The sequence below is a fragment of the Typopeltis vanoorti genome, chromosome 10 (assembly GCF_054136105.1).
Source record: "Typopeltis vanoorti isolate ZY-2024b chromosome 10, IOZ_Tvanoo_1.0, whole genome shotgun sequence".
Classification (NCBI taxonomy): domain Eukaryota; kingdom Metazoa; phylum Arthropoda; class Arachnida; order Uropygi; family Thelyphonidae; genus Typopeltis; species Typopeltis vanoorti.
Genome location: NC_143558.1, coordinates 19,392,304 through 19,407,500, shown reverse-complemented (window position 1 = coordinate 19,407,500; position 15,197 = coordinate 19,392,304). Strand labels below are relative to the sequence as shown.

The 15,197-nt window shown below is 36.2% G+C and overlaps 1 protein-coding gene across 1 annotated transcript in view; it reads left to right on the top strand.

Annotated features, from left to right (window-relative positions):
- The window catches only part of LOC150102205 (cilia- and flagella-associated protein 36-like), a 63,603-nt gene extending 51,381 nt beyond the window's left edge, over nt 1–12,222 (top strand). The window contains exons 7-8 of the mRNA XM_090399206.1: nt 7,322–7,562; nt 11,556–12,222. Of these exons, the coding sequence (XP_090255332.1) occupies nt 7,322–7,562; nt 11,556–11,575 (261 nt within the window). The 3' untranslated portion in view covers nt 11,576–12,222. The remainder of the gene's footprint in view (nt 1–7,321; nt 7,563–11,555) is intronic.
- The last annotated feature ends 2,975 nt before the right edge of the window (nt 12,223–15,197 follow it).

Below are 15,197 nucleotides of genomic sequence, written 5' to 3'. Positions count from 1 at the left end.
ATTCAACCATGCCTTCACGAACAATATCACACAACTCAAAAAAGACAATCTACCAACTACCGACACAAAGTCAATAACAAACTATGTATTTTTCACCTGTAACAAAACAGTAACTGAAAAAAGCACTCTTACAGCTAAAACCAAAGATCACTCCATGAATAGACAAAATAAGACTCACAGACCTTTTAACACACTTTGAACAAATAAATCCAATACTTTTGAGACTCGTGGACATAATATTCGACACTGGCATTATTCCACAACAACTAAAAACAGCAATAATTACGCCAATTTACAAACATGGTAAAAGAAATGATACTCAGAACTGCAGATCAACAGCTATCCTGCCAGTCTTCTCAAAAATTCTAGAAAAAATAACACACACCAGACTGCAGAACTATTTACAGAAGTACAACATCATCTCACAAAACCAACACGGCTTTCAGAAAACAAAAAGCACCATCACTTTATTAGAAGCATCGCCGACGCAATAAACAAAGCTCTCGATAAAAACAAGTACACCATCCTTATGCTGCTTGACTTAACCAAAGCGTTTGATACACTTGAACATGACATACTGCTCACTAAACTATACTCAATAGGTATAAGAGGAACACTGCATACATGGTTCAGGGACTGCCTCTCAAACAGAACACAAGTAACAAAAATAGGTACATGTCACAGCAGGGGTATACAAATAAAACACGGTGTCCCTCAAGGCACCATATTATCACCCACTCTATTCAACATATACATTAACGATGTTCATAAACTGGTCATAAGAAGTCAAATATTTCAGTACGCAGATGACACCGCGCTAGTAGCAATCCACACAGACACCAACATGGTTCTCTCCAAAGCACAACAAGACTTAAATGAAATCACAACATACTTCTACCAAAACACAGATTTTAATAATACACAACCCGAGAATCATGCACCGCGAACCACTATCACTACACTGTCACACATACACCGCTGCATTAACAACAAAAAAATCTGTCAGTGTCCCGAAATCAAACCTGTCACATACGCAAAATACCTTGGTCTTTACATAGATTGCCACCTTAAATGACAAAACATATAGAATACCTACATACCAAACTCAGCATCATCGCAGCAAAACTGTTTGAAGTAAAAGACATTATTCCATCCAACATAAAAGTATTCCTATATCGGTATCTGTGAATCCCTACTCAGATATGGCATAACAATCTATACAAACACATCAAACAGCCACCTAACAAAATTAGAAATTACATATTACATAGGAAAATTGTGTCAACAGTGATTTGGACACCTTATACACAACAGCCAATATCTGACCAGCACATGGCGATACACAGAATCCTAAGCATTAAAAATCTGAAACACTACATAATATTACTAAGGAATTACTTCAAAATCACCTATCTAAACAACAGAGACACATATCGTATAACACGACTCACAACAACGCTCTACATCCCTACACCCTTCAACAACTCAGTTCTTTTGTGAGGTCATATCAGATACCCACGCAACTCAACAACCTACCACACATAGATAACTACAGAACATTAAAACACGAACGCTGGAAAAATACCAACAAAGTTAATATACCATTAACACTAAATACACATCACAAACCACCAGCATCCAATGCCTACATCCCATCCATAAACAGCAACAACAACCTAAATAGTGAAGACTAATCCCACTCTCTTCATAAAAGCTTCGAAGTAGGTGGGATTAATCTCCTTCATTCAACTACACGTAATACTCATAACCAAAGATTGCAAATTATGTAACAAAACAGTAGTATGATGTATAATAATAATGAAGATACTGATATATAAAAAAGAAAGTATATGAATTTGTATCCAAAGAAAAAAATTTTGAAAAGAAATAATGTGCCTTAAACTGCGTACAGAATATTAACTACAGAATATAATAATTGTGCAGAGCATCAAGTGTAATATGCATTAATTGTAAATATGTAAATACTCTGTACGATGAAAATAGAAAAGTTGTTATTTTATACATACTTGTAAACATGCAGAAAAAAATGTCCGTAATAATCATCAATGATAATAATGTACGTTATAAACAATTATTATTATTGAAAACATATTGTGTACATACACGTATCTGTTATGAACAATTGTATTCGTGTATAAAATAAAATAAATCTGCTAACGCCTTTTATTCCCTTATAGCAGGGGTTCTCAACCTTTTCCAGTGGCATACCACTATATTTAATTCAAGATGTTAGATGTACCAGTAAGGCAGTGGCTCACGTACCACCAGTGGTACGCATACCATAGGTTGAGAATCCCTGCCTTATCGGGAGTAGGCGAAGCCTTTATACCCTATCTAGCTTTTGGAGACTGGGCAGTTCAATCTCCACCGGTAGCCAATCTGAGATAGCTGGCCCATGTCTATCACTAATTATAGCAGCCACTGATGAAGAGGCTGGCAAACAAGTGCTGCCATCTCTTGGTACCTAACCCTAACAAGATATGTCACCGCCTGAAATAATGTGGGTACTACGGTCGATTTTCGTGAGATTACGAGATGAAAAACCCGCTTGCTTGTGCCAGAGATCGACTAACTCGAGAACCGATTGAAGAAAGGCTTAGAAAGTGTTTCTCCAGTCGGTGACTAGACTTGAACTTAAGTCAAACTTTGAGCGCCCAAGCGCAGAGGATGCAAGCGCCAGTTCCACTGAGCTACACAGGTCTCTCGATCGAAATCCATTGAAATCGAAGAGTTTCATGGATTTTTAGGGCAACTCGTTGCCAAAGGTGGAGCAAGCTCGGTCACTATCCTTAATATTTTCTCATAATGTAAAACGCAGCCTCTAGGAGATGTATTACTGTTTTACATTATGAGGAGAGGTCACTACCCAGACCGGTTTCGACCTTTTTTGAGGTCTCATCAGTGAGTAGGTAGACCTAGAATACCAAGGTTTAAGAGAACCGAACTTATATATATCCCTACTAACGAATTGCCAGACCGCTGTACCCATTTATTATTATTATTACTACGATAAAGAGCCAAGAGGCTATTTTTCTGGCGACATAAATTAAGTTAAGGGGGGATAGTTAATCCCGTATTATTAGAGCCGGGTACGAAACTTGGAGATCGAAATCGAAGAGTTTCATGCCGAAGAACTATCCGCGAGTCCAGGCGTAAGTGATCACCTAGGTAGTACAACACTAGGGCAACTCGTTGCCAAAGGTGGAGCAAGCTCCGTCACTATCCTTAATATTTTCTCATAATGTCAAACGCAGCTTCCAGGAGATGTATTACTGTTTTACATTATGAGGAGAGGTCACTACCCAGACCGGTTTCGACCTTTTTTGAGGTCTCATCAATGAGTAGGTAGACCTTAACCCCCCCCCCCCCGTAACTTAATTTATGTCGCCGGAAAAATAGCCTCTTGGCTCTTTATCGTAGTAATAATAATAATATATGGGTACACCGGTCTGGCAATTCCTTAGTAGGGGTATATGTGAGTTCGGTTCACTTAAAGCTTGGTAATCTAGGTCCACCTGCTCACTGATGAGACCTCAAAAAAGATCGAAACCGGTCTGGGTAGTGACCTCTCCTCATAATGCAAACAGTAATACATCTCCTGGAAGCTGCGTTTTACATTATGAGAAAATATTAAGGATATTGACCGAGCTTGCTCCACCTTTGGCAGCGAGTTGCCCTAGTGTTGTGCTACCCAGGTGATCACTTACGCTTGGACTCGCCGATAGTTCTTCGTCATGAAACTCTTCGATTTCGATCTCCGAGTTTGGTCCCGGCTATAATAATACGGGATTTGCTATCCCCCCCCTTAACTTATTTTATGTCGCCGAAAAAATAGCCAGAAATGGAATGCAAAATGGAATGGCCAGAAATAGCCAGAAATGGAATGCAAGGCAAAGAAATGGAGCTAGCTGAGGAATTAGATAAGCACCAGATCGACATAATAGGGGTGACTGAAACAAAAAAGACCAAAACTGGTGAGATCTTTCTGAGCAATAAATACAAAATGTTATATTCAGGCAATAACAATCAAGGAAAAGAAGGAGTAGCCATAGTATTCAACACAAAATACGAGACTAATCTTCTTGAATGGCAGTCAGTCTCAAGTAGAGTAATGTGGGCAAATATGAGAATGGGGAACTGGACAATGAGACTTATTTGTGCCTATGGTCCCACGGAAGGTTCTACTAAGGTAGAAGTGGAGGAATTTTTTGAGGCTTTAGAAAAAGCAACTGACACAATGAAAAAGGAAAAGTTGGTCCTTGTTGAGGATCTAAACAGCAGAGTAGGAAATGACTGTGAGACATACAAAAATATTTTGGGAAAATTTGGTGAAAAGAGCAAAGCTAATAATAATGGCAAATATCTGTTGGATTTCTGCTCAGGACATGGACTTGTTATTACTAACACCATGTTCCAACATAAAAGTGTGCACAAATTCACATGGAGAGAAGAGGCTAGAAATAAGAAAAGTCTCATTGACTATGTTATTGTTGATAGTGATGTTTTCTCCCTGGTGCAGGACACCAGAGTGTACAGAGGATTTGAAATTGGAAGTGATCACTATTTAGTCTTGAGCAGGATAAAATTGAATTTCATATTGAAAAGAATAACATGTAAGAAAGTTTTAAAGCGAATAAAAGTTGAGCAGCTCTCAGATGTGAACTGTAGACTAAAATACAGAAATATTATTGAAAACAAAATGAAAGAGTTTGAGAACAGGAATCAAACCTTGGAGATTCAGTGGCAAACTCTGAAGGAAACATTCATTGATTCTGGCAGAGAGGCATGTGGTGAGGTTGTGTGCAAGGATAAAAAAATCAGAACTCCCTGGTGGACACAGGGAGTTAAAGAGGCAGTGAAGGAAAAGAAGAAAGCATATCAAAAGTTCCTGGCAAATAAGCCAGCTTTTACTCTTACAGAATACAGAGACAAATGTAAGAAAGCTAAACAGTGTGTAAAACTAGCTAAACAAAAGTCATGGGAGGACTTTGGCAAGAATATAGAAAATAAATATCAAGAAGGTGGCAAAATATTCTGGAGGTTGTTGAAGAAGCTTAGGAATGGAGGAAAGAGTGCTGTAAAAGGAATTAGAGATGATAAAGGAGACATGAAAACAGGAGAAAAAGATATCCTTGAAGTATGGAGTAATTACTTTAAAAAACTGCTAAATGAAACAAGCAGTGATGACAGCACAGTGATAAAAAAACACTGACCAGGCATGCAGTCAGGAATACATATCCATAATTGAAGTAGAAAAAGCCATCAAAGGCTTGAAATGTGGAAAGGCAGCAGGAGTAGATGATATTCGACCAGAAATGCTGAAGTATGGTGGCATAAAAGTCTTACAGTGGCTGCACTGCATAGTTCAGAAAGCCTGGCCAGAGGGACGAATTCCCGATGATTGGAGTAGAGCTCTCATAGTACTGATATATAAAAAGGGAAATAAAACTGAATGTGAGAATTACAGAGGTAATTCCCTACTGAGTGTTCCTGGCAAGATCTATGCAAGTATACTTGAGAAACGGTTGAGAAGAATTGTGGAAGAAAAGCTTGGTGAAGAACAAGCTGGATTCAGGCCAAATAGAGGCTGTCAGGATCAGATCTTCACTTTACGACAAATAGTCGAGAAAGCATGGGAATATAACAAAGATCTGTATTTAAGTTTTGTCGATTTGGAAAAGGCATATGACAAGGTGCCAAGAGAGAAGCTATTCAATACACTGCAGTTATATGGTGTCAATGGGGCATTATATCAAGCAATACTTAGTCTTTATTTGAGTTGTGAGTCAGCAGTTAGAATTGAAGGAAGTACAGGAAGATGGTTTAATGTTAAATCTGGTGTGAGACAAGGATGTACATTATCCCCTCTGTTATTTATTATCTATATGGATCACATTATGAAGGAATGTGTATTAAACCTGATATCAAAATTGGAGATGTTAATGTCACCTCATTGCTTTATGCGGATGATGTTATACTTCTAAATAAATCCGCTACAAGTCTGCAAGATTCTCTGACTAAATTGAATAGCTGTTGTAATAGATATGGTATGAAGGTCAGCAATAAAAAGACAAAGACAATGAAAATAGGCAGAATCATTGAAAATGTCAACTGTGTTGTGAATGGAGAACCTGTGGAACAAGTAAAACATTTCAGCTACTTAGGCACAATTTTTACTGAAGATGGTAAACTAAATATAGAAATAGACAACAGAATCAGCAAAGCTGGTATCATGGGAAGTCAATTGAATAAATTCATATGGAATAAGAAAGAAATTAGTCGGAACACTAAATTAGCTGTATACAAGACTGTGTTCAAACCAATTTTAACTTATGGATCTGAGAGCTGGGTCAGAAGTAAAACACTTGACCAAAGACTAGAGACCGCAGATATGAGAGTCCTGAGAAAGATTAGAGGCGTGAACAGATGGCATCAATGGCAATATCATATTAAAAATGAGGATATTAGGAAAGAACTTGACATTGTCAGCATCCAGGAATGCGTTAGCAGAGCTAATCTCAGATGGTATGGTCACTTAAATAGAATGGGAGAGGAAAGATTAGCAAAACAAGTGTTCTCTGCCAGGTTGGCAGGAAAACGACCCAGAGGAAGCCCAAGATATAGGTGGATTGATACGGTACAAAGTGTCTTAGACGATAGAAATATAAGATCTGATAATGTTGGAGTCTTGACAAGTAACAGACTGATTTGGAGGAAAATTGTAGATAGGAAGTTAGTAATGATGTAATTTTTTCATGTAGTACTGTCATATCCTGTACACCCCTTGAGGGTACATGGCAGTAATTTGATGATGATGATGATGATGAAAAAATAGCCTCTTGGCTCTTTATCGTAATAAATTATTATTATTATTACTATTAATATATGTATGTAATTTATCTGAGACATTATTATTATTATTATTATTATTATTATTATTATTGTTATTATTATTCAAAAATTCCCTGTAATCTTCATTGTAAATATCGATGCAAAAAAGTATTATTATCAAAATTTTAATTGAAATGCAATGTAGAAAATGAATCACATATGCAGCACTCAGTGCTGAATTTTGTAAAAATTGCAAGTTAGAATGTCACTAAAGACGATTTTTGTAATTGTGTAAATAATTTAGAAATCAATAAAAAAAATGACTTTGTGTGTTAAAAATAATAATATAATGAAATAAAATAAATAAAAGTAAATTTATTATTTAATCAGTTATTTATTTACTATAAATTTTTAAATTTTATTTAAAAATAAAATTTAAAAATTATTAATATTATTTCTTGTTATTCAGGTGGACCCTGACGAGGCAAGACGAAGACAGGAATATCTCCGTCACCAGCGCGATCGCCTTCTCGCTCTCAAACGCCAGGAAAGACAAAAACAGTTAAAAAACTATGAACAAGCACGCCAGCGTCCAAAGTCTGCCCGCACTGCACAGCGTGTAGTTGAAGAGGAAGAGAAACCATCGTTGGATCCTAAAATGTTGGCATTTCGCAGGTCTCTAGCTGCTCGCCTAAAGGCGGAAGTTGTTGGTAAGAATGAAAAATATTCTGATCTAGTACAATAGCAGTAATCGATAGTACCGCCCTCTGCTTTACTAGTTAATTTGCTTTCTTACGATCAACAAACTTAGTAAAGTAAAGCTAACTGTTTTTAATTTTTTTTTTAGTTATTAGTAATTCGGATAAAGTATTTTTTTATTTTTTAAAGCTCCAACCCTTCGGTTTTTTTTTTTTTTTTTAAGTTTCGAGAACGACCTCTCACAGTTTATCTGGGTTGAAGGTATTTATAGCCTACAGATTTATAGGTTAAAATACTTTTGTATATGTCAACGTATACAAATTAAATTTAGCTAAACCGTTATAACAGCATGGTATGCGTTTTTTTTTTGCAGGATTCACGATTTTTAATACCAGTAACAGTTTCAGTGCGTTATCATTTTCTTTAAAAATTCACCAGATCTTCTTGTAATATTTCTTTTGTGACATGGTTGCTAAATGTTTTAATAACTCGCTTAGTTTTAGCAAGACATATTTTTCTCTGTTTACTATCATAGATTTAGTTGTTGTTGTTTTTAATTTAATATAATACTGTATTTTTGATTCTGTGTGTTTATTTGATCTGATAACATTTGCAAGTCTTTCTCTCTTTCAGCAATCAATACAGTATCATTTCTATGACGAGGATTATTTATATTTCTTCCTCTTACTCGGTCCACTTTCATAAATTTGCTTAAATAAGTTTTCTTAAGTATTAGACATATGAAGAGCCAAAGGCTTCAATTTGGCGACATATAACTTGTTTAAGTTAAGGGATACATCCCATATCGTTAAGTCTTTTATTCCATTTTCCTCTAGGGCTTTTAGCATTTCTGTATGAGTATCATATCGATCTGGTGCTTTTGCTGTCTTCATTAACGCCATATATTAATATATCTTCCCTCTGTTTCAAATAACATTTTGAAATTTTTGATTTTTATTGTGCCGTATACCTGTCGATCTTTTTGCTTTATTTCTAGGTCTTCTATTTCATTGAACTTATTATTAAGCCATGTTTCCCTGGCCTCTCTGCATGCTCTCCTAATTATTCAGTTTGAAGATTTATATTCTGATTTATTTTTTACTTATCTTTTGTTCAACAGATTTAATATACTTTCATTCATCCATGGTTTTCTTCTGTTGACAGTCGTCTTGGTGATGCGCTTATAGGCAGCATCTTTAACAGTATCCTAGAAACTTTTCCATACATTTATCTGTCTTCACGTTGTTAGGTGACATTTTCTGTTGTATACGAAATTCTGCGATAAAATCTTTAATTTTTGCTGCATGCGCATTTTTAATTGAGCCATAAATTGAGTCTTAAAGATTGTGGTGGTTCAAACCGACTTCGCCAGGATTTTATTTTCTGTCTGTTTATCTTTAAGATCTGTTTCAACAACATATTGACGTCTTGATTTCTAAGATACTTCATTTGCTATTATTATAAATTTCAATGTTGTAAGAAGGATTTATTCAAATTTTCTGAAAAATTATGATGATCCCTCAGATATACTTTTGATAGGGATTTAATGTGCATTGTCAACTGCAAATATGGAGACGTGTGCCCAAAAATTTGGCTCTGAAACGCGCATTTTTATTAAATTTATCGATTCTACAATTTAATAAAATGTTTGTCGCATATCATAATCAAATGTCATATATGTAACGTTAAAATGGCTGAAAATTGTACTCTTTCACTCTACCTGTGGCTTTCTCTGAGAACCGAAATGTACTTCAATTTATTAAATTTGAGTCACATATTTCATATGTAGCTATAATTTTCTAGGAAAAACGGCACGTTATTAATTCCAAAAAGAAAAAGCGTTCTCTGATACTTGATCTCTGAACTGCGATACTTCACTTATAACGAAGTTCAAAACCAGCATAATAATATACGTGTATTTTTTGCCTCATTGTGAAGTCATGTAGAAAGTCCATTGTCAGGGGCAAATTCTCCATGCTTGCTGCGCAAGCTCATTATTTGAAAAAGAAATAATATTTATTTGTTAATAAATGCATGCATTTATAAGCATTCCATTTAGGCTTTTATTTTTGTAGACAGAAGACGTCTTAAGCTTGCGCGGCAATAATTGAGCTTTGCGTTGTGTATCGAAGGCCGATGCTTGCTCGTCTAGTCAAGCTACCTTGGCTTGCTCGGTTGAGTGAGCTTCCAGGTCCTTGCTACAGCACTGTGATTTCATGCGCGCGCATAGCCATTTCCGCTCCCTTCACGTCGTCTTAAACAGAGGCCATACACAGTCAACGTAGCTCTAGCCAGTGAGCTTCAGCCAGCCTTTACAAGTGTGAGTGTTGCTTGGGAAAATTAAGTTACAACCAACTTTTTATGGCGATGTTATTGACCAGTTCGTAAAGAAGAACCGTAGGATAGAATGTGTATTCAAGTAGCTAAATTGAAAAAGATAGAATACCATTTGTAAAATAAATGTTGTATTTGCATGATTAAATGTACATAAATGTCTAAATATATAGTTTCAAATGGTCAGTAATTCATTATTCCGCAAATCAGATAAAGTCTCATCACACCTCTCACTCCCTGAATGATAACAAGAGCAAGCGTAAAATTGAAGACCAGCATTCGCCCCTGCCCACTGTCTTCATCTGCATACTGAAGATTTCCATTGGTATACAGGTTTTTTTTTTACTTTTTTTTCTTCATACTGCCTTATGGTAAGGTTTTTTGACTCACTAAGCTTGACTCTTCCTTTTTCAAAATAAGCAAGTAAGTCCAAGAATTTGCTTCTTGCATTACATTAGTTTTCAGGGGATGGTCAACTTCTGAAAGAATTCCTTCTGTGGCACTATGTCTTATTGTTCCATTGCCTATTTTGATGTTTATCCACACCACTCTACTTGAAAATGTCTGCCATTCAAAATTATTATTTTTGTCTTTATTGCTGAATATTATAGTTACTTTCTTGATTCTCACCATTGCCTAATCATAATATTTTGTAGTTATTATTTAAAAGATTCTTACCCGCGGTCTTCCTCGTTTCAATACCACCAATTATGTCGACGTAATACTTCTCTAATTCTTCCGCTAGCTCCATTTCTTTTTCATTGATTCTTACGTCCACGTGTCAATCTTCTATTCTGCTCATATTGAGTTTGAGTTTGTGCCAGTAGCTGATTTCGCTATTCTTCCCACGGGTTGATTTGTTTAACTAAGCTCTATCATTTCAGCCTGTTGTACATCATTGTCTTTTAGGTCAATACAGAAGTATGTCAGCTAAATCTCAAATTACCTGATTACCGTTTGTTCGGCATCCACATAGGTACCTTTTAATGGATGTAAGAGAAAAGGTGAGCATCGAACAATAGGTCAGAAGTAGTGGTCGGTCTCAGTATTCCGTATTCAATGACTATGTGGAGTGCTTATCCCCATTATTAGCTTTGACCATTTATATGTGTATAGGAGTCACTTAAGGATCAAAGCTAACGTCTTTTTTCTTTAAAGAGTGGAACTGTTTAGCCACAACTTTTTGAAGACGGCAGGCTCCATCCATGGCCATCAGTAACAGGGCGAAGGCTATCAGGGAGTTTCATAGGTATCGATGGAGGAAGTATGGCAGACAACCGCTGCCATCTCGGGTTTCTTAACCTTAATATTAATGTCTGAAATAGTGCCAGTTCTGTGGGCGATTTTCTTGAGCTGCGAATTAAAAATCCAGGTTTCCTAAAAAAAAATTCGGAACCGGCTGAAAAAAAAAAATGAAATAAATTTCCACTATTTGGCAATTACAATCAAACTTTTAGCTTTCTTCTAGTTGTCTAGCACTAGGAAAGCAAACTCCACTTCCACAAGGGTTACTCGCGCACCCAGCTATAAATTTTATTTTTTTAAAATAACAAATCTAATCTTTTATTTCAAATCCTCTAATATGTCACATTTTTTTAAAACACTTTACAATTAACAATGAAATTAAACATGCTTATATTTTCTTTATTTTGTTTTATTATTTTTTTTAGGTGACAAAACTGAGGACTGAGCAATGATTGACACATCTGCAATATCACTCTTTCCAGGAAAAATCAACCAGAAATATCGCTTTGCATTATAATTTTCATGTTTCTCAGCAAGACAGCTTCGCTAATCTTTAAAAATCGAAAACAAAGATTCACGTCTAAACGTCATACCATTTTGACGAATAATACCAACTTAAGTTTTTTCTTTCTATATGAATAAAATTCCAATTCTTGACACATACACACAAAAAAAGAGATTTAAGTGTAGTACAAGATTAATAAATAATAATAATTTAAGACGGAAATATATTCATAACTTTTATGAAGTATTTTCTCACCTTAAATTATACTTAGTGTTTTCCATGCTTATACTAGTTTTGTAATTTAATGATCAAAACCGTTTTTTGAAATGTGAATGTATTGTAACCATGCTAATGAGTTGCTTTTGTTTTGGTGATGGTTGGAAAAATGTTTAGTATATTGTCACCTGCATTATTAATGGTACTTCACTTCCATCTGTGTGTGTGCACAACATGCTATGGTCATCTTAACTTGTAACTAATTCTACAGTGTAATTTTGGTGGTACTATTATTGTACAATATAATGTGTAATGAAATGTATTTGCACAGATAAATTCGCATTTTGTAATCTAGTTTTAATTGAAGGTAAGATTTTAACCAACTTTTTTTCTTGCCATAAATAAAAGTTCCTAAGTGCCAGCAAATAAAACGTGATTTTCTTCATTAAAATATGTACTTTAGCCAAACGATCAAATATGTATATAAATTAATATTACATTATCCTTCACTGCGTGGCGCTGCTATCACACGATCATTATCATCAGATTTCCATGGAGTTTTAACACTTATTTCAGGAGATCCTCAAGGAATAAAAAATTAAAACTGTTAAAGATGTCAATAATTTTTTTTTCGATCACCATCTCTCTCTCTCCCTCTCTCTCTCTCTCTCTCTCTCTCTCTCTCTCTCTCTCTCTCTCTCTCTCTCTCTCTCTATCTATCTATCTATCCATCTATCTCTCAATACACACATTACTTTCCTATGGAATTTTTTTAAATCAATCATTTTGTTCTAAACTTTTATATTATTCTGCAAAATTTGAAAAAGCAACATGCGAAACCCCAATATTAAACCACTGAGGTTAGAAATAGGGTTTCGGATTCGAGTATCTGGATTCTGGAAGGTAAATATTTACTTGGAACGATACTCGATCCGAAATTCGACGATTCCGGATCCAAATGTATATGTTAACGATCACAAAATTATTAATAATAAATAAATTAAAAAAAAATCAGCTAACGCGTTTTTGTTCCACTATAGGGAGTAGGCGAGACCGTTTTAGCCCTACCTAGCTTTTGGAGACCGAGTGGCCAATCAATCACCACTAGTAGCCAATCCGACATGCTGACCCAATGTTATCACTAAATAATCGGCAAGCAGTGAAGAAGACGACTAATAAGTGCCGCTATCTCGTGGTCCCTAACCCTAACACAATATTTTTAATGTCTGAAAATAGTGTGGGTTCGACGGCCCATTTTCTGGAATTTATGTGACAAAAAACCCGAGTTTCTGAGAGGAAAAAACCCACTTGCCTATGCCAGAGATCGACTAACTCGGGAACCGGTCGAAAAAAGGCTTAGAAAATGTTCCTCCAGTCGGCGACTAGACTTGAACTTATAAGACTTTCTTCGTGCGGTCAAGCAAAGTAGAGTGTATGCGGCACTTCTATAGAGCTAGACAATAAATAAATATTTATTTAGTCATTTTTTTTACTGTTGGATATTTAAAAACTTCTTTGCCAGCGGCTTACAATCAAGTTAAAATTTATCATTTTTTGCCATTAAAATCAAAATTAAGCTTATATGGTGTATATCTATATTTGCTGGCATGCATAAGTGATGGTAATTTTTGGCTGCAAATTTTATTCCTTCAATGTCCGCATTGCAAACACACATGCACAATATCTAAAAATAATGGTCTGAACATCCCTGTTATTTGAAATTATGGAACATTTCATATTTGTTAATAACATAAAAACTGGTGTACAGATAGTAGAAAGCAGTACTGTATTTCATTGTAGCAGTTGAATACAGGTGGTATGGCAACACGACTTGAACTCAGTGACCGAGATAGGTGTCATCGTGGGCTGTCATATTCGTGGCATGTCCATAGGTGCCATTGCAGCTCAACTGGAGCATCCAAAATCAAAGGTCGGTGATGTGATCAACAAATAGAGACATTCTGGCATCACTAGTACAGGAAAACACCCAAGTTAGCCACTGAAAATGACTGACAGGGACAGTTAAAAGGGAAAGTTAAAACAAAAGGGTGTTAAAACGGGAGGCACGCAAAAACCGGCTACAATCAGCACAAACCATTCGTGATGAGTTCCAGAGCGCCAGTAACACCATGGTGAGCACTAGTACTGTATGAAAAGAACTCCATTTACTGGGTTCGAGCAGCAGCATCACACAAGACAAACAACACAACAACAAGGTGGCTTGTCTGGTCTGGTGCAAAGAGCATGTGAAATGGACAGTTGACCAGTGGAAAACGGTACTCTTGAGTGATTAAATCAAGGTTCACCTGCTTCCAGTCTGATGTCAGGGTGTGGGAGAAGCCTGGTGAATGCTTGTTACCACAGTGTATTGTGTCCACAATAAAGTTTGGTAGTGGAGAAGTAATCGTGTGGGGTGTATTCAGTTGGTTTGGAGTGGGACCACTTGTCGTTATCCATGATTCCATGAAGGCAGCTCAGTACCTCGATATTCTAGATAATCAGGTGCTGCCTATACAGTGAAGTTTTTGTGCAACGGACCTGTGTAACTATTAAGATAACAATGGCACAAAGCTGCAGCTGTTATGGAATGGTATGAACAAATTGGTGTTAAACGATTGTCCCGGCCTGTGCGGAGTCTTGACCTCAGCCTCATCAAACACTTTTGGGACGAATTGGATCTACGAATGAGGTCTAGAGCAGCACGTCATCGATCTGTCGCTGAACTCAGTGCTGTTCTGATGGAGGAATGGAGAAAAATTCCACCTGATATCTGCTGCACATTGGTGGAAAGTCTCCCTCAAAGGTTGCAGGAGGTGATGAAATCCAAAGATGGACATACCCGATATTAGGATATGTCCACCTTTGACTGCATTAGCAATTGTAAATTGCTAAAGCATGCGGACAATTATTGGTGTGTGTGTTAAACCAAACATTGAATGGAATATTTATATTTAAAATCGCCTTCAGAATACCTATTAAAGTTAGATACGTAACTGTTTCTGCATAGTTGACAGGTTAATCTAGACTTAAAGATAAAAATAAACTAGTATATCTAACACAAGTTACTCGTTAACAGAACTCTACATCATCCCAAATCTACAAAAATCAAATGTTTGTAAATTAAATTGTGTAATTTGCATAAATTTCGGTATGAAACAAGCAAAATAGAGGAGACCATTTTTATTGCGACATTCTCCTAAACAAATGAAACACCCTATGCTAGCTACATCCAGAAACTAAGTTCCAACAGCACATACCGGAAGAGCAAGTGGCGAAGCGACGATTCTTAGGCATGGTTGATATACTGGTGAAATACAATTTCGGCTGCAAAAACAGGCAAAATTGT